Source organism: Mixophyes fleayi, chromosome 3 (assembly GCF_038048845.1).
Source record: "Mixophyes fleayi isolate aMixFle1 chromosome 3, aMixFle1.hap1, whole genome shotgun sequence".
Classification (NCBI taxonomy): Eukaryota; Metazoa; Chordata; class Amphibia; order Anura; family Limnodynastidae; genus Mixophyes; species Mixophyes fleayi.
Genome location: NC_134404.1, coordinates 66,332,754 through 66,355,048, shown reverse-complemented (window position 1 = coordinate 66,355,048; position 22,295 = coordinate 66,332,754). Strand labels below are relative to the sequence as shown.

The following is a 22,295-nucleotide window of genomic DNA, read 5'->3' as shown; positions in this document are numbered from 1 at the left end:
TCTCTCCAGCTGTGGTGGAACTACAAGTCCCAGCCAGCTCTACCACCCTGTACATAGTCTGCAGCCTGCAGTAACTATGCTGTGGCTCTATGTAGGTGTAACTGTATTTATGGACTTCTGTCCTCGAGTGTTGCCAGGCATGAGGGACACACACGTGACCAGGCTGCAGATGATGGGGGACAGCCATTCCCGCGCTCCATCACACCCACGGGGATGCGCACAAACGGGGACGCGCAGTGCATCTATTCTACTACGCGCGCTCTCGTACCCCCGCAGCACAAGTCACCCGCTAGCTGGCCATGCGCGCTCCCGGTTCTGCAGCAATAGCGCTGATTGGACTTCGGGTGACTGGCGCCTCCCTCCTGCGCAGGGCATCCCTCCACTAGCCTTGACCGCGCTCAAAGGCCACGCCCACCAGCTAACGTGATAGGTGTTCACTGATGAAGGGCTACGCCCACCGTTCCTGTAGCCAGCTTGCTATTGGTTAGTTATTGTCACGCCCCAAGTCTCCTGTGCCGGGGAATTGAGTGCTGGTGCCGCAGCGGCCTCAGATGAGAAAGCGGCCGGCGGGGACGTAGTGCTCCAGGTTGTGCTTTGGCGGTATAAAGCACCAGGATACATCGCTTTACCCATTCCCAGTATCACCATGGCCAAGGAGGAGAACAAGAGCACGGAGCAGTCCTCGTCTGATTGGAAGCAGTTCATCTACAACCCGCGTAGCGGGGAGATCCTGGGCCGCACGGCCAGCAGCTGGGGTGAGGAGAACAGCCGTCATTCATGTGGGGTGGGGGAGCCATGTGATAGAGGCAGTCGCAGTACGGACGTATGTATGCTGTGTGTGCATATGAGGTTACATTAGCTGTGTACAGATCCATCCTACTCATTGATTCCTGCTGTAATCAGTATGACCGTTTCCTCTCATGCTATATTGCAGTATACAATTTAGACTTGCAGTACATGGATGGTGCGGGTGATTTCTGTAACGCATTGCTAATAAGAGGGTTTGCTGGTTGTCCCAGTCACCCCCACTCCATGCCTGCCCTATGGATGGCTGCAGCCCGTAGAGGTGGATGGCTGCAGCCCGTAGAGGTGGATGGCTGCAGCCCGTAGAGGTGGATGGCTGCAGCCCGTAGAGGTGGATGGCTGCAGCCCGTAGAGGTGGATGGCTGCAGCCCGTAGAGGTGGATGGCTGCAGCCCGTAGAGGTGGATGGCTGCAGCCCGTAGAGGTGGATGGCTGCAGCCCGTAGAGGTGGATGGCTGCAGCTGTGCATCCTACCTGCAGACAGTGATTGAGGTGATGCAGAATAATGCAGATGTGGCTGTCACTGTATCCCTTCGCTGAGCCATCATTCTGGGATGCAGAGGTTACTTAGAGCACGGTGGGGGAGTGATGCAGCATTGGAGATAGTAGGGAGTCAGCCTCCTAGATCATGTTGTGGAAATCACTGACTGGTATCTTCATAGTTGGAAATTAGGAATATTGGTCTATTTAGTCTGTATAGACTTGATGGATAACTTATAAGTAACAGTAAATCACACTATATAGATGGAATGTAATATCTGTACATTTCTAGCTGTACAACCTCTATAGTGATGAAATGTTGGGGGATCAATTAAGTGATAACATGTCCATATACCGGTGACCCCTGGTGGATAAGTGTGAGAATTGGTATAGCTAATGGAGTCTTATCTATTGGTGAGAATTCCAAGTGATGGAAGATTACAGAAATGGTATGACTGAGAGCAGTGTTTCTGTGAGGGGAGGAGGGTTCTCCATCCTTGAAATGAGATAAAAATGTAATGGCTTCTGGGTCAATTGGTGGATACAGTATCTTAAAATGTATTGAAGAGTGGTATCATCAAGGTGTGGCTGCAAAAGCAATTGAAATACTTATGCAAATACATCATAATGGTTTATAGTGTTTGATTTTAGTAAGAAGTGGATTGTTATCTTTCTCTTTAGTTAAATGATTTAGATCATCTATAGATTTGCTTGGATTCTGGTCATGGCAAATGTTAGTGTCTGTTGTACAAATGGCTGTCACTCATTGCTGTGTTTTATCAGTATTGGGGTGTTCTCTTAATGTATATTGCATTTATCAGTGAGAACATAAAATGGACTAGTTTATAGAACCTAGATCCAATCCAGCTTGTGATGTGAACCCCTGACTGTAGTGTGCCAATCTATGATGGGTAACTGACTATATGTATATTCCCATCCTAATGTGGTCTTACCCTTTTTTTTTTCATATTTTTAGTATAGAATTAAAGCACTCCTAACATTAACTCACCATTTTGTTGGTTTGGGTTAAATTATTTGGCAATGGTGGGGAAGTCTTTTTATCAGTGGTGTGACACATCTCATGGTGGATGGGAGGAGGTGGGGGGCGCTTCTGAAGTCAGCCGCATTGGATGCTAAAAATAGCTCTGTGTGATTGTCGATGGGAGACTGTAAGGGGGGCTGCCATCTTATTCTTTACTGGCAGAAAATGCTCCCCCCTCCTCCTCCCTTGTTCTTTAATTTTGCAGCTCCTGCAAATCTTCATGGGGAGGTGGATTGGATGGGGCAGGTCTATGTAGGATTGATATATAGTTGGGGGCTCTTGTTGTTTTAGGTGAGATCCCCTCTCTCTGTTTGAATGAATCTTTCAGCCTCTCTCAGGAGATGTGGGGGATGGTCTGTCATAGTCACAACTGCGGCTATGCTGTGCAGAACACGATCTGTTAACTCCTTCTTACCCTGATGGAGTAGCAAGAACAGAATCCTAAAATAAGTCCACTCTCCCTGCTGATCTCTAATGCCTGTTTTCTCCTCTCTTCCTGCACGTTATGTATTTCCCCATGACACAAAATATTAACCACACGTGTTATTATTGCCAAGGCAATCGCTGTAAATGTATGGGGTAGTGCCATTGTAATGGCCAGTGCTAGTTGATTGTGTAACCCAGTTTTTGTAAGCATAAAAAAAATAAATTAAAATCAGCAGTGATTTATTTGTAAAGCCCCTGATGCTTCAATAGTCATCGCCCATTAATCTGCATGGCTATGTTAATCTTTAGCTGCTCATGTTCATGTGAGGCTATACTTTTCTCTATTGCTCAGAACACAGGCTTGAACATAAAGTAAACTTGGCATAATGGAGAGTGTGGATCCTATAGGTTTATACTTTCTGCCCTGTGATTATGCGAGCATCCTATTTGAACTGTATATCTTCAGCTCTCTATTAATAAACTAGAGGTTTGGCCTCTGGTGAGGACTGTACAGTCTGGCTGCTTTGGCTTCAAGCTTTCTTTTGGTAGGTATTCCAAGAATAAAGTTTAAAATATGATATATTATTGTGCTTGTATTAGGCTTTAATGAGCCATGCACCCGGTCGGACCTCTGCAGCAGGCTGCCATGTTAGAAGGGAGGAGCTTCTATAAGCAGGCAGCGTTTGAGTGGCAGCTCTGCGCAGTTACTATGCAGAAATGTACTGTGGATTGTTGTTTGATTATTTATATAGACATAGGGCCAGTGATGTCACAGCGAATGTCAGATCGCATTCTCAATTTTTGGCCTGGGAGATGCCATCATTACACTGTCATAAATATGTGTAAGGTGTTTCAGCTGTCTGTAGTGGATTGGTGAGGTAATACTTTATATTTGCGCTGCAGTGGAATGTCAGGTTAACACTGAGCAATGAATTTTACCTCTACAGTTCTTATGTGACAATGTGGGGGTTTAGTGGTTCTTTACGTTGGTGGAATATGCAAGCTACATGCACCCTAGCTGACTGTGACAACAGATGGTACAATTGTTATAGCTATCTGTTCATGTGATGTGTGCCGTTTAGCGGTCATAGTGGACAGTAATTATGTAGTATTTGGAGTTCAGCCTAGGAGATCCAGCCTGTCTGTAATTTTAAAGCAGGAATATCACTGAACAAAACTACATATATCTGAACAGACTCAAAATAACTAAACTCATTCTGTTACTCATATGTGGTTTATTATATGTTCACGTCTTTACAGGTCTACATATTTATATTCTGGGCACCTATGACACATTGTGTGAACAACCTATGTACTGAGAGTAATGTGTTCTCTGTGGTTATGTGAAACCTTGTGACCTCATCAAGTTGCCAGCTTTCAGTTCATTGGCTCTGAGTGATCCCATGAGATTAGTGTCACAGAAATGTCTATCCACAGTCACTGGCAGCTAATTTAAATAATGCCTGAAGTATTTATGACCGAGGTAGAGCTGGGCAGAGCTTATCTGCTTTCTCTGAACAATGATTATTTGTAAGTTAACACTGCAGTTAAGTTTTAATTCATTTCCTCTAACATTCCTACTGTTACCTTGTAAGACCCACTAGAACAATTTGTTTGATAACATCTGTGCAGGGATTAGGGAGTACATTAAAATTTTGCACAACTGGAGTGGAAAGTGTCAGTATGTCACATGACTTAAAGGAACCGATGTTATCGAGTCAGATATCGCAGTCATGTCACATCTTCCTTGCTGGTAAATGCTGGTCTAACAGCTCCAAATAGGTAGTTATGGACGTTCTAAGCAGACTTCATGTCATTGGATTATGCTAATCATGGATGACTTCAAAAATTAATGGCCACTTTGTGTATAAAGCATCAGATACTTTCAATAGCCAGTTAGATATGGTGACATGAATATAATGTATATACAAACTGGGACAAAAGGTAGCAAGATTTCTGTTTCTGAGATTTTAAAGAAAGTTAATTAGGACCAGTTGCATCCTAAAATAAGTCTTACAGAGATGCTGTATGATCAGCAGAGAGGGGTTGAGAAGTATTCAGGGAAAGCGGGAATAGACAACTCTAAAATGAGACTTTGCAGGAAGTGTCAAGTCTATGGAGAGTCTTAGCCGAGCTAAATAGTGTTTAAATCATGCATGTGACAATAGTGAGATGTTAATAGAAATACTTTCTATGATACCTAGAAGACATATAGATGGTTCATTAAATAAGCACCAGCAAGATGTCTCTAACTCTGGTCAAAGTGCTGCAACATTCTCGTTCTCTGTATTCTGCTCGGCTGTGCATCGCAGAGAACATAATTTACTGGTGTTAATGACATGTTTTTACTGGGATTTGTATCACTAGTAAAATATTTATTTTGTCATCATACTCTCTAAGGCTATTGCCTTTGTTCATATTTCTTGGTTAGAGCCTGCAATAGGATATTGCTGACTGCAGTAAATATACTTACCATCTGCACTATTGTTAAAGAGCACTTATCACGTATATACAGTAGAGGCAGCCATGTTTGGTGTCTTGGCAAATATTCCTGAGACTGTCTGTTATTGATACATTGTAAACCAGTGCCTCATTTATAGAAGTCAGGCTCTGAATATTTATCCGGCGTAGACTCGGTGACATCACTGGTCTTCTGCATGCCGCCTCTGTATGTTGGCCTAATAGGGTTTGGATTTACTTTGCGTGATGATTTTGTTGTCTTGAATGTGCCTCATGCCTTAGTGATGATGGAAGTTCCTAGTGAATGGATGCTCTGAGTATTGGTTCACACCACAAAATGACTGCCCCTATTGTGGGTAGGTGACGGGCGCACTAGAGGTGCACACAGACTGAACGTCTGCTGCACCTGCCTTTCTTAGGCTGTAAGTTTCTTTTGATCTTCGCTTAAACTATTTTGACTACAGGCTTTAGTCTCCAGTTGGTATTAAACGTGTTCACACTTCAGCAGCTGGGAAGTTTGGCCTGGTCTGTAGGTGCTCTGTACACTCGCCCCCCTCTGCCTTAACCTTACACCCCAAGATGCTTGGTGATTTATATTTATGCCTGTGTGTAACATGATAGAAATGTGCTTGCAGCATGATACATTCTGCAAATGTCACTTCTCCCCGACAATGCTACAGCTATCTGCTGCATCCAAATCATCCCTGTGGCTGTTTTATCTCTATAGGACAAGCATTCTTACAGGGTGAGTGGAGAGGGCTGTGGAATAAGGAGAGCCCCCCCCCCCCCCACCTCCTCTCCAGGGGCTTCTGGATGAGTTGCCATTGGCAATAACTGGTGCACATTACTGCTTTAAGAGATGGGGGCCGGCTTCCTTTGACTGTTCCAGGCTGCTCTTGTGATGTGCCGCCCCCCTACAATTGAAATGTAAATAAGACCCTGGTAATGCTGCGCACTGAGAGGAAGGGAAACTTCCACTCCTGTCTTGTGATTCCAGGACCCAATCAGCAGGTTTTTTTTTCTTGTCTTTCTCTGCCTCCCTCCTTTTATTCATTCTGTGCGTAGGTCGAATGAATAGGTGAGTGTCACAGTAACCGTTACAGAACCCGCATGAATTTGCCAGCTTTTCTTCTTGGCTGTTCTGCCTCACGTCTGGGTTAACCTGCTGTTTGCCAAAAGCCTCCCACAGCGCAGAGGCTTCTGTGTCTGCCTGATGTGGTTTTTCAGCCTGTAACATTGGGTCCTGGCAGTTAGGAGGTTTGTGACACTTTCATGGAGATGGCTCCAGTACTGCACTTGTAATACAGTTGCTAAAATGTTTTCGGCAATCTTACAACTCAGTCTAAGAGCACAGACAAGAAGGCTATGGTGGCCCCAGTCTACAGATTCTCCATACCAGCTGGAGGTATGGAAACACTGCTGCCCACCTATAAGTATTCCCCATGCTGGACATTCCACCATGAAGGGAGCCAGTGCTTCTAAATAAATGGCTGTGTCCTAAGACTTGCACAGATTCTGTTAAAAGATCACAGTGGCTCCTAGATTTCACTGACTGGCTCCTAAACTCTACATTATTATTAGATAGTTTATTAATCTAGTTGTAGATTGAAAAGAAGCCGTCTTCAATCAGATATATTTATGTGGTTGATGGGTTCTTTGCTAAACATCTTTATAGACCCTATGAACTGGATTGGAGGGTGTCTGCTCCCTTGCTGTAGAATTGCTGGTCTGTCCATGTTGCAGTGCAGATGATGAGCTGCCCCTCATTAATGCACTGCAGTACCATTGCTGGTGTGCAGGTATAGATCCCTGTACTGCACTGCGCTGTTCTGTAGATGATTCTTGGCTGTGGTACCTCTGTAGCCTGGCCCTGCCTCCCTGCACAGAAACCTGCTCCATTCATGCAGTATTAATTAGGTGAAGTAGAATTAGATGCTTCTACTGGTTCTCCAGGTGCTGCAACATTACTCTGCTAGGCAAGTCCTACATTAAGGGATCTGTGGGTTAATTTTCCTTTGGTCTGTTGGTATCCTCCTTAACAGAGGTTCAGTCTTGTTTTTTGTGGCATTATACTCTGATGGTTAGTAATTCCTTCCTGCTGCCTCTTCTACAACCTTTTTGTTGTACTAGTAGTAGTTTGTCAGATCTTAAATAGTATGCTCTTCATGTTTGTTTGTTTTTTTTAAGTAAAATGGTAGTGCTGTTGCTATCTGGGCATATAATTTTTGTTTTTATTGTTGACATGTTGTGGTTTTTTTGGGGGGTTTTTTTTGTTTCCCTTTTTTCCCTCTCAAAGTAACATTGAACTAAAGCACAATGGTACTGTGTGTCCTCATTAGCCCAGATGATATATGGGAAGGTCGTAAGGAAGGCGCATCCCTTTGAGATGCTAACGCAAATGAACCGGACTTAAACTTCTTGGATGCCCAGTTGGAGGCTCACCGTGGAAATGCAGCCAAGGAATGTTTTTGCTTTCGGAAAGACTTGGAAACCTTTTGTAGTCTCTTTAAATAAAATAAAGTCTTGCTTGGTGTATTGATTACTGCTGTCTGTATAATAAGCACTATACCATGGATTGCACCACACAATATGGTCTCCCTATTGTTCTAGGTGGGTTTGTGGAGTTGCGCTATGGTCCTGCAGCTATTGGAAGCATCCTACTGGAGAGGTCTCCTGCAGAATGGGCTTCATCTAGAACTGACTTATACAGGTTACAGGTTTCTGCAGAGCTATTCTCTTACGTGGAACATGTGGTCACCTGGCTTTGTACAGGAACAATGGCCAAATCCCAGTTAATTCCAGTTTATTCACAGAACTTTCCTGGAAGAGACATTGTTTGATGTAGTAAAAGTGCTCCCTTTACTGGAATGGAATTAAAAGTAACTTGATGAATCTGAAATGTTTCGCCTAAAAAAACAGTTTTTTACATTGAAGGAGGTTGTAATGAATTGTCAGAAGAACATGTATTCACGTTCTGTCACTTTGGCTGGTGTCACATGGGAGGAACTGATCGCTGCATTTTTGTTGTGTGACAACGGGGTAGCGTTGTCTCCTCACATAATGTCACTACAGGAGCGATTCACTGCTGGTTGAGGGGAAGTGCTGCTTTCAGTGGCTGTGTCAGTGTTGTGGACTTGGCTTTGAGCCCAATTGTGGAATCCGCTTTTGATTCAGTAGAATTTTGCGCCAAATCTTAATTTGCTCATGAAAATTAAGCAGGTACTTAAATGATAGAATCGTGTCTGTATTATTGAGTATTTAAGTGGTAATGTTGTGTTCAGTTACCTATAGCTAATTCAGTTAGGCCAAATCCTATTGAATCATCCTAATACAAATATTGAAGGAAAAACCCAAAACTTGGTATTCTTAAAATTTGTGCTGCAGAAAGGAGAGTGCCCGTCACAGCCATATGATTTCTACCTTGCTGGAAGGTGCTTTTTGTCAGTCCGTGTAGTTTTCATGAATGAGTACCTGTAGAGTTGGAGAAATGCTTCTAGGCCTTGTGGTGCACACGTCTCCATCTAGTAGTTCTTGGACACAGAACATACAGAACATAAATTCTACACTTCACTGTTACATCTACATTGGGTTACCCAATGACAAAGCCAGCTCCACTGATGCTGTTGAAGATGGGAATGGTGGATATGTATAGTGTTTGACATTTGTGTATTTCTATTATACAAACTCGAAATGGTAAGAAGTTCATCCCTTTTTTTGAAGGATGTACATCTTATTTCTGCTCTAAGAATTTGCAGAACTTGGGACATATTTTTTGTATATGGAGCTTTTCCATGGGAGGGACTACCATGTTTTGGATACAACAATGGGGACAGTGAAGAGCAGTGTGAAGTAGCTGGAGAGCCGCAGTGACCTTCAAAGGGGCCACACAGAGGATGGCGGGAGATCACAGTGCACGTTCCCTCCTCCTCGCTGTATGCCGTGTGACCCCAATTACGCAGAAGTCAGCTGACACCATTCTAAAAGGATCGGTAGCAACTGACTGTTGCCCACCTGTGATCTAGAATGTTTGACCTTGGGGTTTCCAGATAAATTACAAATCCATCCCACAGTAATTCAGAGCACGCGTAAAATCTAAATTGCACCTTGGTTATTCCCTACACCACTCTTGGCATCTGCTTACCAGCACTCCTCACAATGACTGTAGGTTATGTGGGAATTTGGGGTTATGTATGTGTCGCTGACATTGAGCAGCAACAATTCCCCTCTGTGGCAGATACTAGCGACCACTTCTTGTTGTACAGCACCACAGTTGTCCGGTATATCTTGAAAACTTACATGTCTATTATGGTTTAATTTACATGGTGCCACCGTATCACGCAGTGTTGTATAGTGCATTTCTAATTGCGTCAGTCTGTGCTCCAATGGGGCTTACGGAATAAAATTTTGCACTGAGAAAATATAAACTCCGCACAGATGGGCCCAGGTCAGAATCGGACCAGTGCTGTGTGGCAGCAATGCTGATAATTGTGCCGGCTAAATGTCCATGTACAATGTGCTACTACAATCCATTCATTAGTGCCTCACAATAACTTTCCTGCTGAGAATGTCCCATGCATGCTGGAATTTGTAGTTCTGCAACACCTATAGAGCCACTAGTTACCTTGCCTCTACAGTCAAACATGATACTAGCGTTTCATATTACTTCATTCATTAACTTAGAGTGTAATCAGCGTTATCATTAAAATGGTCCCTGGAGGTAGTTCCAAAATGAACCAATCACTGATCAGCCCCAGTGGAATATTAGGCTGGTATGTCTCTTCTGTTTGTGTATGTGGGATAAGCCTCTTGGCGGCTGGTAAGAAAATCCAGGTCGCAAATGACGTTTCATAAAATAGAATTTTGTAATTGGTATAAGGGCCGAGACAGCGACCACTTCACAATTCCCAGCAAACCTCCCCAGAGGACAAGCGAGTGATGTGCTGTAACATTTACCTAGGGATCATTTAATAGGCTTCAGTACTGTACAAGGAAACCTAGGAAAGACTGTATTGCAGGACTATGTTCCAGCTCTGGCTGTTTCTAAATTTAAAGCATTTGGAACATTATCAAGATTTTATTTTAAGTTTGTTTTTTTTCTTTATCTAAATATTGGGTGCTCTATGCTATCCTTGTTACATCATGACACTTTCAACTTAAATGACTAATATTTTTTATTTACTGAGTTGCCAAGTTATATCGTTGGTGGTCGTTTAGAGAAGTGTCGATAAAATACATATTATTCACCATTTCTTGCAGCTGCTTCTGTGCCCTTTATTTTCTGGCTGTGTGACAGCAATAGATCCCTAGATGTTTGCATTTTACCTGCAACCAATATCTCTGCCACCATCGCAGCTTGTGTGGTTCCTTTTCACACAACGAGGTTCTGATTGGTCAGCTTCACCAGATTGGTAACCCATTGTTCTGTGTGTGGGCTTGTCATGCCCTAGCAAAGATCTGATGGAAAATGGATGTTAAGCATTGACTGCTTTACTCACTTCCTGCGCTTTAGTGCTGACTTTCCAAAAGATAGATCTGATTTTTTTTTTTTTTTTTTTGGCAGGACTTGAATCAATTGATGCCGTTGGTGACCCTCCCCCCTGCTGTGGACATATTATCAATAGCAATATTGTCACTTGGGCAGTGGAGAGGTGTGGGCATGTTGGTTTGACAGGCAGACCCTGCACACTTAGCCGACCTGTTTAAGAGTTCAGGCAGCCCTAGAACAATATGCTTGCCCCTTTGCCTTCCACGACAGGGGGGAGGTAAATGCAAACTTGAGGCTCATTTAGAATCCATCTAGAATCATTGGATGGATCATCCATGGGAATACGTCAAGACTAGAGACATGCTACCATGCTTCTTTCTTCCCTCCCTTTTTTTTTTTTTTTTTTTTATTTCTACTTTGGAAAACTATGCTCTGTAATTTTAAAATTAACTTCAGTTTATAACTTACCCTGTCACGGTTTTGTGCCACCCCAAAGCCTTGCGCCCTAGGCTGCAGTCTAGTTGGCCTATTGGATCATCAGGACCTATAAGTGTGACTTATATTATTAGTTTATCAAAACATGTATATAAGATGTAAGGAGATCCATGATGGCTGAAAGTGTCAGTTGCTGAGCTAAACGCAGAGTACTGAGGCTCTTCCATTTATAGCAGTTCCGTTTATTAGAAATGGTAGATCTTCAGGCACATTGCCGTTGGTTACAGCCAAAGAAATGCCATTCGTTTGGCACAGTTATTGTGTGGCCATTATGTTCAGATGCTGATCCCTTATTATAACCGCCTGTATTCTTTGTACTTTATAGTTTATTTTAGTTATTGAAATTATAAGATTTTTTTTATTGACAGTGGAAATAAAACTAAAAAAAAAACTTATTTGTTCTATAGTTGCTTTGCTTTTTTTTTTTTTTTTTTTTTTTTACTGAAATAAACAATTCTGAAATAACAATATTTATAGAGATCTAAGCATGTGGTCTGTCCTAACCCTTAGAATATAGAGAAGCACCACCTTCCTTAGCATCATCTGTTTTCTCTATTACGCCGGTGCTGTCTAAACCAAGAGCTTGCTTGATTGACTTACCAGTGTCTTGGATAATGGGTTCCAGTGGAGTGTCACAGGAAACCGAACAACATATTTTACGTTGCTATAGTACACCTTTTTAGTTTGTCTAAATATCTGTTTAAACACCAATGCGGCGCTTGTGTGGCCATTATAATATACTAACGGTGTTCTGTTTCCTTCCACAGCTCTGATCTTGCTCTTTTACCTGGTGTTCTATGGCTTTTTGGCTGGACTCTTCACCCTGACTATGTGGGTAATGCTGCAAACACTGGATGACAATGTGCCCAAGTATCGAGATAGAGTTTCCTCTCCAGGTACTGATTGCATTCCTTTGATGCCACTTAGACAACTGAAACTAGATCACATTTTTTTGTTGTTTTGAATCTTGACTTGCTGTGTACTAAGATTAAATTGTTTCAATATACTATTTTTATTTTTTTAAAAAAAAAATTATTTCTTATATTTTTTTAATAGATACAAATGTTCACATCAGAATCAACTTTTTATGCATATGATTTTTTTTATTTTTTATTTTTTTAAAAAAAAGAGAGCGCAAAAGTTTACAACTAACCATCACATGTATTTTCAACCCCTTGGCGTTGTATTAAGGTTTTCACTAACAAGAATCTGAGCTCTTGTGAGCAACATTGTTACATTGTGCCTTCAGTTTACCATTCTGAAGTGTGTGTGTGTGTGTGTGTGTGTGTGTGTGTGTATAGATATATGATATAGTAAAGCTATTAACTATTCTCTTGTATTTTAAATTTAACTTCAGTTTATAACTTTTCCGGTCATGATTTTGTGCCACCCCAGATCCTTGCACCCTAGGCTGCAGTCTAGTTAGCCTATTGGATCGTCAGGACCTGTAATCAAGAGACAGGTCTGAGCACTTTCCACCTTTAATGTGACCTTGCAACCAACAAAATTCAAGTGAAAAACAAATAGATTTGTATGAAAAAAGTGAAATTAAAAACCAACACCCTGATTGCATAAATTTGCACACCCTCTCATAATGGGCATGTAGCTGTGTTTAGACTTAACCCGTTGCGTTCAAAATCATGTTCAAAAGGTAGTTAGCATACACCTGACAGCAATGAAAGTGATTGTGAATAAACCTATATAGAGATCAGTTATTTCTGTAGGATTTCCTTGCAGTTTTCTTGGCATCATCCTCCTCTATATATGCATCCTACTTGGGTAGATATGGTCCACAAGGGGCCTCTAAACAGCTACAGAATACCCCTGCTGAAAGGTACCAAATCAGGTGAGGGGTGTAAAAGAATTTGAAATGCGTAACATGTACTATGAATGGCTGTGAAGACGATCATCAGTAAGTTGAGATAATGAGGCACAACAGGGACACTGAATTTCAGGACGTCCTTCCAAAGTCATCGACAGGACAAGAAGAAAACTCCTCATGGAGGCTACCAAGAGTCCTACATCAACATGAAAGGAGCTGCAGGAATTTCCTGTGGGATAGGGTGGAAAGACAGAAGCCGTTTCTCACAAAAAAAATCCCAGTCTGTGTAATTTTTACAAAAAAAATACATTCATTCACCCCAAAACATGTGGGAAGAGGTATGAGACTAATGTTGAACTTATTGTCATGATGGCAGCATCATGCTTTGGGACTTGCTGCTCTTCATCTGGGAGAGGGTAGAGGTAGATGCATAGCTCCAAATATTACGCAGTTTTGGCACAAAACCTGCTAGCCTCTCTCAGAAAGCTGAAGATGAATTTTTCCCTTCTAATATCCCAAAATGCATCAAAGTCAACCAAGGAATGGTTTCCGAAAAGGACGATCATAGTCTTGGAATGACCCACTCGGAGCCCAGACCATTAAATGCCTGAGGGATCACCTAAAGAGGGGCTGGAGAGGTGAATCCCTCGCAATTTGTTGGACCTTGAACCTTTTTGAAAAGAAGAGTGGGATCGAATTGCAAAATCCAGGGATGTAAACTTGATATTGGCTTAGTAAAAAGGCTCATTACTACAAGAATGGTAAATGGTATTTCCACAAACTATTAGCTTGAGGTGTGAATATATTTATGCTGCCAGGGTATTGTAGGCTTTTAATTGTCACTTATTCCTAAAAATTAAAGGTGACTGACGTGATTTATCTTCATTTCAGACTTTACATCACAAACTGCTGCAGTTTCAGTGGTTGTGTAGACTTATTATATGTACTGCATGTTCAATTGAGTTGTAGGCGCTGCTATGCATTCTTTAAGGCTATACACATAGACGTTAATAAAGTGAGGGGAGGGCAAGAACAACATGTAGCCAATCTGAGCATTAAAACGAAACACAAGTTGGATAATCTCGACCCACGCCTCCATATGTAAGCGTGTGTGACGCGGGAATGTAGTCAGGGAATGCTAGGCGTCGGGCATCAATGGCTCCTAGTTACCCAGCTGGATACAAATGGTGTAAAACCCCGTATGTAGATTTTGTCACCAGTTGATGACTGATCAATGACTGGAAACTGGTAATGATGAATTTTGCTTATGTTTCGACCATGGACTATGTTGCGCTGGTTCTCCTAATATTGGGCATCGTCTGCATGTATAAAACTGTTCCCCCCCCCCATCCGTGTGCAGAGCTCCCTGTATATTCTGCTTACAGAAAGGGTTCTAGCACAATGTTATGTGCTGTATAATAATGGTATTAAGACGTTTCATGTTCGTATAGATGTCGGCGTCTGTGTGCTCCAAAACCAGCAGATGAAACGCTTCTGTAGATTGATCTTTGTAAAGAGCTTTTGTCTATTTTCAGACTTAATAAGGGACTTTTTCTAATGTACTTAACTTGTTACGTAAACTGTTTTCTCCCCACAGTGCTGTGCACGCACTCGCAGAGTCCGTGCATAGGAGATGCTCAGTAAATGTCCGTGTAGTAGATGCCTGTGCATCCCTGTCTGTGGTGTGATCACAATCCAGTATTAATAATCTTCTCATCTGAAGCGTTTGATTCTGGGGCACTTCTCAATGTAGCATGGAGCTTACAACAAATATACTTTACTGGCTCTAACGTCGGCACTTGGTCGCTGCAGGTCCTCACAGTTGTGTATTGTGTGACTATATGGAGAAATGTGCAGGGGGGATGGTTAATAAAAGGAATGTTCATTGTTGTGCTTATTACCAGGACGACTTGTTATATACCAGCAGATACTCTGCTTAGCAGTAATTGTGACTACATTGATTAATGTCCCCCTTGTGTTTTAAATTCTTTGCCCTATATATAAAATTCAATACAAATCTCCTTACCACAATAGGCCGGCCAGGTTTAGACCTTTCCATCCTACAATTAACCCTCAAGTATAATTTATCTGGTGTTCCTTGGAGAGGAGACCTCTAGGCTCCATGTCTGACTCCTGAGGCTAGAGGGCTGATGGGTTTCACGTCTCATCCTCCGGTGACCTATGATCTGGCAGATTCTCGTGTGTATGTGTGGCCAGAGTGCATCACCTCATGCCAAAAAGTAGCGCACGTTTTAGGATATACTGGATGAAAATACCTGTGGGTGTCTGAGAACTCGACTTCTGCTTCCTGTACTTTAAATTAATAAGTACGCCATGCCTGATTCCCAACACATTTTATATAGTTGTAATTGTATTAACCTGCAACTTTTTTAGCCAGTGAGAGAGCTGTTCTGTCTATTGTTAAATAGATTTTTATGTGTAATTATCTCATTCCGAGCTATGTGATTGGGTTTATAAATTCCCGGTTACCTTATTTACTCCTCGTTCCCTTTAAAACCCATGACAACAAGCTCAGTGTGCATCATGTGTCAAGCCCAGCAGTGTGCACCTTCCCCCATGACGGCACAAAAGCTTTTCACACTAAAATTCCACATTACATCGTCAATCCTCCAACCTGACACACACAGAGCTTTGTAAGACCTGTCCCCCCTCCTCTCCCCTGGGAACTGCTTGCTTTAAACTCCCCATTTATAAATACTTGGCTCCACCCTTCGCCAGGTCTGTAAATTACATGGAAGATGTATAAAACTTATTTAGAAATGCAAGTCTTCCAATGTCTGTCTTTATCCATCTCTTACCTCCAAACCCCATCTATGAACTCCTATAATATCCATGTTGAAAAGCGCTTCACAATTATAATCATTTTGACACTTGTCTGGCTTCAGATGGACTTGCTTGATTTGGCTGTTAAAAATACTGCATTGATTGAAGGGTTAAATAAATTACATTGTGATTACTATAATCTAGCAACACTACCGATTTTTAATTTAGGCCGCAACTAATTGATTGTAGAATCCCAATTGAAATGACTCTTCCCTCCCTCTTCTCTTTCTACAGGCCTTATGATTTCTCCCAAATCAGTTGGGTTGGAGATCTTTATCAGTAAGAGCCAAAAGTCTTCATATGAGGCCTATACTAAAGCACTTCACTCATTTCTAGGACGTAAGTAAATACTTTATGTAGTATATAAGTGACATTGTTATATGTACAAACCTGTGGCTAAAATGACCATTACTAAGCACACGTCTTCATTACACAAATATGTAACAATGAAATGTTCTCTGTCAATATTCTCTTTATAATCGATTGCATAATATCTGTAAGGTTTCGCCGTCAAGAAATGGTCTTCCCGGCAGTTTCACTTATTTCCATTGTCACTGTACCTCCTGTGTAGATGGATACAACTGTAGTCCATGCACAGACCTAAAGCTTATTGGTATTCAAGGGCAGCTGGTAGAAACTGGTGAAGGGAGGCAAGTCCCTTCATCCGTAGTCACCATCAGACCGTTGTGCAATGCACTATAGTTATTACTTCATCACATTTTATAACACTTTTAAATACAAACACCATACAAAATATTTATATTGCAAACAGTATTGGTGTTGAGTTTTTATTTAAATAAAAACTGTACCTGTGGTCAACACAGAACCTAGTATTCATTAAAAATGGTGTATTCGATAAGAAGAGGTGATATCTGAGGCTCCCGCCGCAAAGTGCCTGAAATCTTGATGCAGCATTTCCATGATTATTGGTTCAGTACCAAAATGGCCGCCTCTGTTGTATGTTGTTGACGGGTACCCGTTAAGCACGCTGCGTTTGCTGTACAGTGTGTTGTATGACCTGTGTATAGCTGGTTCTCTGTATTACAACAGTAATGTTTCATCTCCTGCTCTCTGTGCAGTGTAACGCCCCTCTGCCTAGCACTGAAATAGTTACATAGGCCTTTCTTAGACCTGCTGTGATTGGGAGGTCACTTGTTCACTTCCCAGCATGGCCGACGTGACCTTCTGTCCTGCCGAAGTGAGGCGGAAAAATATCTGCAAAGATTGCGGTTTCCAGCATTGTGACTCTCAATCTGACATCAAGATGTTTCTTCGTCTCCAGAATTTGGTCTTAAATATTCTGGGGGAAGATTAAATCCTCTACCCCCCTCCATTTATGGACTTATAATTATAATTTCCTTTTCTTTTTTTCTTTTTTTTACTTTACATGCTGTGTTGTGACTGACATGGGTCACAATGACTGGACTGCCACAGAATTGTTGTCCTTGTGTTTTCCAGCATACAATGACTCCATACAAGCCACAAATGTGCAGTGCTCGCACGGCCACTACTATGAGCAGGATGGTGTACAAGAAAAGAGATCTTGCCAGTTCAACAGATCCACACTGGGGCCCTGTGCCGGGCTTGATGGGAACGAGTTCTTTGGGTACGAGGACGGGAGCCCATGTGTGATCGTCAAAATGAACAGAGTATGTGTCTACAATGTACCGTGAGCTTCATTCCCCAGTGTGTTGTCCCCTAAATACAAGAACATGGACCACACAACCCGTCTTGCACAGTCATGTAGTCACGTAGGGGAGAGTAAATGAGACATTAGGAGTTGGGCTGTTAGTTTCTGGAGAACTGTACAATGGGATAAAGCGAAGTAATTCAGAAAGTTATTTTGGAGATGTTGTTCAGTGTCTTCATGTAGTGAATGTTCTACCTAGCAGGAGTTAATGCTCTCAGTCCGTTGCCGAATAAAAAATTTTTTTCTGGTATTGTCACCCTATAAAGTATTGGAAAGTCGAAGCATTGCTGGGGAGGGTAAAGGTTAGCAAGTAGATAGGGTGGTAAACCCTGAATGGGCTCAGCCAGAGAGGACCTCTGTTAGGGTGGGTGACTCACCAGCTGCTGTGGATGGCAGGGACACTCAGTATTTAGCTAAACACACATCTGTCAGGAAACCCAGCAGCTTCCTATTCTCTTGTATGATGGGTAGAACCTTCTTGGACGAGGTCCTGATTGTCAGCAAATACTTGAAGTAATTTGGCCATTGTATTAAGTACATTATTGTTTAGCTTCATTTGCGTTTGTTTTAGAATAACAAACGGCTGGTTCCAATCACTGTGGCTGGAATATTAATCCTACTCATACCTAGGCTATTTAATAACTTGTTAATGGTTTTATGCCTCTAGCTCATTGTCGTTTTTTTTTTTTCTTCTTTTTTTTCCCTTTAAAGATTATTGGATTAAAGCCGCTAGGAAATCCTAAAATAAACTGTACTTCTAAGGTAAGTAACTGTATATGATATTCGGATACTTCTTCTTTACAAAGTATGGCCTTGCGCAAACACAAAGTAATGTACTGCCACCAGCTAGGGACATGTTCTGTCCTCAGACGACAATACCACGAATGGCGTGATGTGTAAAAAGTGAAAACATTAGACATATATGCGGCCCTAGTTGGGGTTTTCTTACCCGCTGAATACTCTCGCTGTTTGCGGCACGCTGCAGATACTGTGCAGGGGGGAAACAATAGTCTGGGCAAGCCCTGAGAATTGCAGAGGTGAAGCTCTGCAGACTTTTCATGCAAAAGTCGTGGTAAGTTGTATGTTCTTATTTCCCAAATGACGCTTCTGGTGACTGTTTAAGAAAAGTGGGGACAGTTATAGCTTTGTCACAGATTATTGTGCTCTCGCTGTGCGCGATGAGAATTCCCATAATGCCACAGGGCACTGCTGGGGTGTACAGAACACAGCGGGTCCTGTTTCTGTGTAACCGGCTGTACGCCAGCACCTTTCCCCTGTCACACCCTTACTAGTTGCCTCACGTGTTTTGTTTTTCTTTAGGCAGCTGTAACTTTGCTCAATCCTTCAGTTTTGGAGAGCAGCTGAATACACAAAAACAGTCGCCCTCACAGCTATGGAACAAATGTTCAGAAGATCCCCCCTCTACTTTTGTGGAGATATAGTCATTAAACCAGTTGTGTCTTTGTTGCGGTGAACCCATCGACCCTTTCAACATTTATCTTTTTATTTTGTACGTAGTAGATGGTGTTTACGTCTGAATTTTAGTTTGCTATAGGGTACATTCCCTTTTTATTGCAGCAAGTACCCCCATTAGACACTTCACAAGGAACGTTTTGGGATCATCCTTTTGTTCAGTCGGATATCGCTGCAATGATATTCCCTCCGACGATGCACACTGTAAAACACAATCCAAACATATAGGCTTCCGAATTAACAGATATATATATATATAGGCGTTTGTTTGATTGTTCCACCCTACACACTCCTTTGTTTTATTGACAAAAAAAACAAATCACTAGTACATTAAAGTTTAGACAGATAACCTATTTGCTAAGATGATCTAACTAAATGTTTGACATGAATTAATAGGTTGAAATCCTAAACTGATTGTCACTTCCATTGCTGATAAATACATGTCATGTAAAACTTGTTCACATCAATAATGACTCCTAGCAACGTCCTACTTACTGTTAAGCGCTGCAGAGCCCTTGTGGGGAATATATATATATATATATATTTTTTCAATAAACTGTGGTTCATAGGAAACCTCAAGCATGTATGTCGTTATGCTTAATATGGTATAAGAAATTACAACTAATACGACTACGTTACTGCCATGAGTGACGTAGTCAGTGTCTGTGTTGGTGTCTTTTGTATAATCACAAATCTGTTCGCCCACCCAAAAATGCAACCCTAACGCCCCCGCTGCGCTAACCCAGTTCATGTCCTGTTCCTAATCCACATCCCATCAGCATAATTTAACATTGGGTATATCAGTAGGTTTGTCCTTGCATTATTGCACATATATTGGAGGTTCTATAGGACTCTCCATTCTTAAATGCTGCCTACATGACACTATACAGTTACATGCATAATCATACATGCTTGTGTTTTTGGTTTAATTAATATATTTGTCTTTTTTTAAAATTTTGATATTTCTTTTTAAATCGGCCATACCTGCTTTTGTAGATAAATTGATGATGATGATGATGATGAACTATTGTTGGAGAACCTTACTAGGATTAGTACGATTTGAAGTGAACAATTTTCTTACATTCCATGGATTCATCACAGCCAGAAATTGCTTAATCTATGCTTATATTTATACAGCTTTGTTTATGTCGGATATTTAGTGATCATACCCATTTGCTATGGTAGCTGATGCAAATGTTTGAGGTCCCTTTGACATCTCTACTGGATGTATTCATGGAGCTGAATGTAATCCCAATCCTTTGTGTGTCTTTTTATAATTGTTTCTATATACTGGACAAGACATAAATACTAGTAATTATGTCCATAAGAAACCGCAGCATACAGCGAGTTCCATTTATTTACCACAGTAACCTGGTTCGTTACGTGATTGGCCCAAAGTTTTGTTACTGTGGTGAATAAAAGGATCTTTGGACAGGATGCTGCTATTTCTTCTGTACAAGAACTGGTGCTTTGCCGCAGCTGCTGTGTATCTTTGTTGAATGAAAATGTTATTAAAGAGCAGTCGGTCATTCAGCAACCTCTGAACCTCTTCCCACACCAATGCACCCTCATTATGCGAAGTAACAATCTGCTGTGCGGGACCGGGTCTAACTTGTGATTTACTTTGTGCAGACTGATAACGTTACCCTGCAGTATTACCCGGAGTTCGGGAAGATTGACTTGATGTATTTTCCATACTACGGGAAGACAACACACGTAAGTGACAGCGTATTGTAGATGGAGAGATAAATACATGCTAATTATGTCTGTATTTAAGGCTATTGACTTATTGCTTAATCCGGAATTAAATATCTTAAACATTGACACCAAAAAAGGGGTGTTTCTGCCTTCAGAAAACGTTTTTTTTACACATGCAAATGTTATCATAGCTTTCTTCTGTATTTATTTTACCTGGGACTTTAAATCCAATGGTGATGAAAATAATCAATTGTGCCTTTATGAAGTAGTCATATTTGTCTACTTGCCCAGAGTGTCCTGGAGACTATGCCAGGTTTCTGGATCTCGCATTACTTCCCTCGGAAGTGGTCAGGACCTGAATGTTCCAATGTGACTTGTCAACAGGGCCTCTCTGAGCAACCATGACGTTGCACAGCAGGAGCGGGGCCGTAATGGCGCAAATCATGTCGTCGCGCCCCCGTAATGTAGGCAAGTGTGGATACAGCGCTATACTGCTGTGTACACACAATTGTACACTATGCGCTGAGCTGTGTGATATTGAAGGGCAATGAAGGTAATCACAGAACATGGTCTGTGTGGACCTCTGGATGAACGTTGAAGTATTGCTGATTTTGCTACTGTTTTCTCAACCCTCCCTTCTCTCCGCAGTTGAATTATGTGCAGCCCCTGGTTGCTGTGAAAATTATATCTTCCAATTCCAGCGGCACATCAGAAGTATTGCTCGAGTGCAAGATTCACGGATCCCCCAACTTGAAGAATGAGGACGATCGAGACAAGTTCCTTGGTCGAGTGAATTTCAGAGTCCAAATCAAGGATTAAAATAGGCAGTTGAACAGTGCCCAGTGGAATAAATTGTTTTTGTTTTTTTGTTTTAGGTTTAATATATATATATATTTTTTTTTTGTTTGTTTGTTTTTATAATTTTGATATATTTCTTTTTAAATCGGCCATACCTGCTTTTGTAGATTATGAAACCATCTGGGAAGATTATATAAATGGCACATGATTCAGGGTAGCATAACAGTGTGCTTCCAAACCCAATGCTTTAACCTCTTCCGTGTTTAGGGCAGTAGATTTGGGTTCTCCTGACTTCTATGGCTTGGAAGAGGTTAATTCTCCCTTACACGCATCTCTCTGCCCCTATGGGGGGGCCAGTTTACAAACAGTTAAAAAATAAATAAATTATCATTTCATATTAGGGGACCTGTAAATAGCTGATTCCGAACATAATACTGGTGGTGTTCGTCCTATTTTTGATGTGATTTTATTCCCCCCACCCCTTCCCCCCCGAAGCCCTTCTGTGAGTGTTACAAGCTTAATGTGTTGTGCTATGTAAATATTTAATTGATTTAACACTGGTTTAACGGTCATATCTCAAACGCCTACACAGTTTTAGGGAACAAAAAATGACAAAACAAGTGAATGGTACCTGACCAACGTGTACAAACGGATAAATACAAAAAAAAGAGAAAAAAAAAAAGGAAAGATTTTATAACCTCTGCAAGAATTGTGTGTCTTGTGCAGATGCCTTAAGTCCTGTATGAAAAAAGCAAAATAAAGTGGATTTTAAAAGTGGA

General features: G+C 41.6%; 1 protein-coding gene across 1 annotated transcript; it reads left to right on the top strand.

Annotated features, from left to right (window-relative positions):
* The first annotated feature begins 512 nt into the window (after positions 1-512).
* Positions 513-22,295, top strand: ATP1B3 (ATPase Na+/K+ transporting subunit beta 3). The gene is made up of 7 exons (XM_075201612.1): positions 513-755; positions 11,959-12,087; positions 16,092-16,196; positions 17,316-17,506; positions 18,259-18,309; positions 20,653-20,736; positions 21,367-22,295. Exons 1-7 carry the CDS (start codon positions 647-649, stop codon positions 21,535-21,537), a joined length of 840 nt encoding a protein of 279 aa, XP_075057713.1. The 5' UTR covers positions 513-646; the 3' UTR covers positions 21,538-22,295.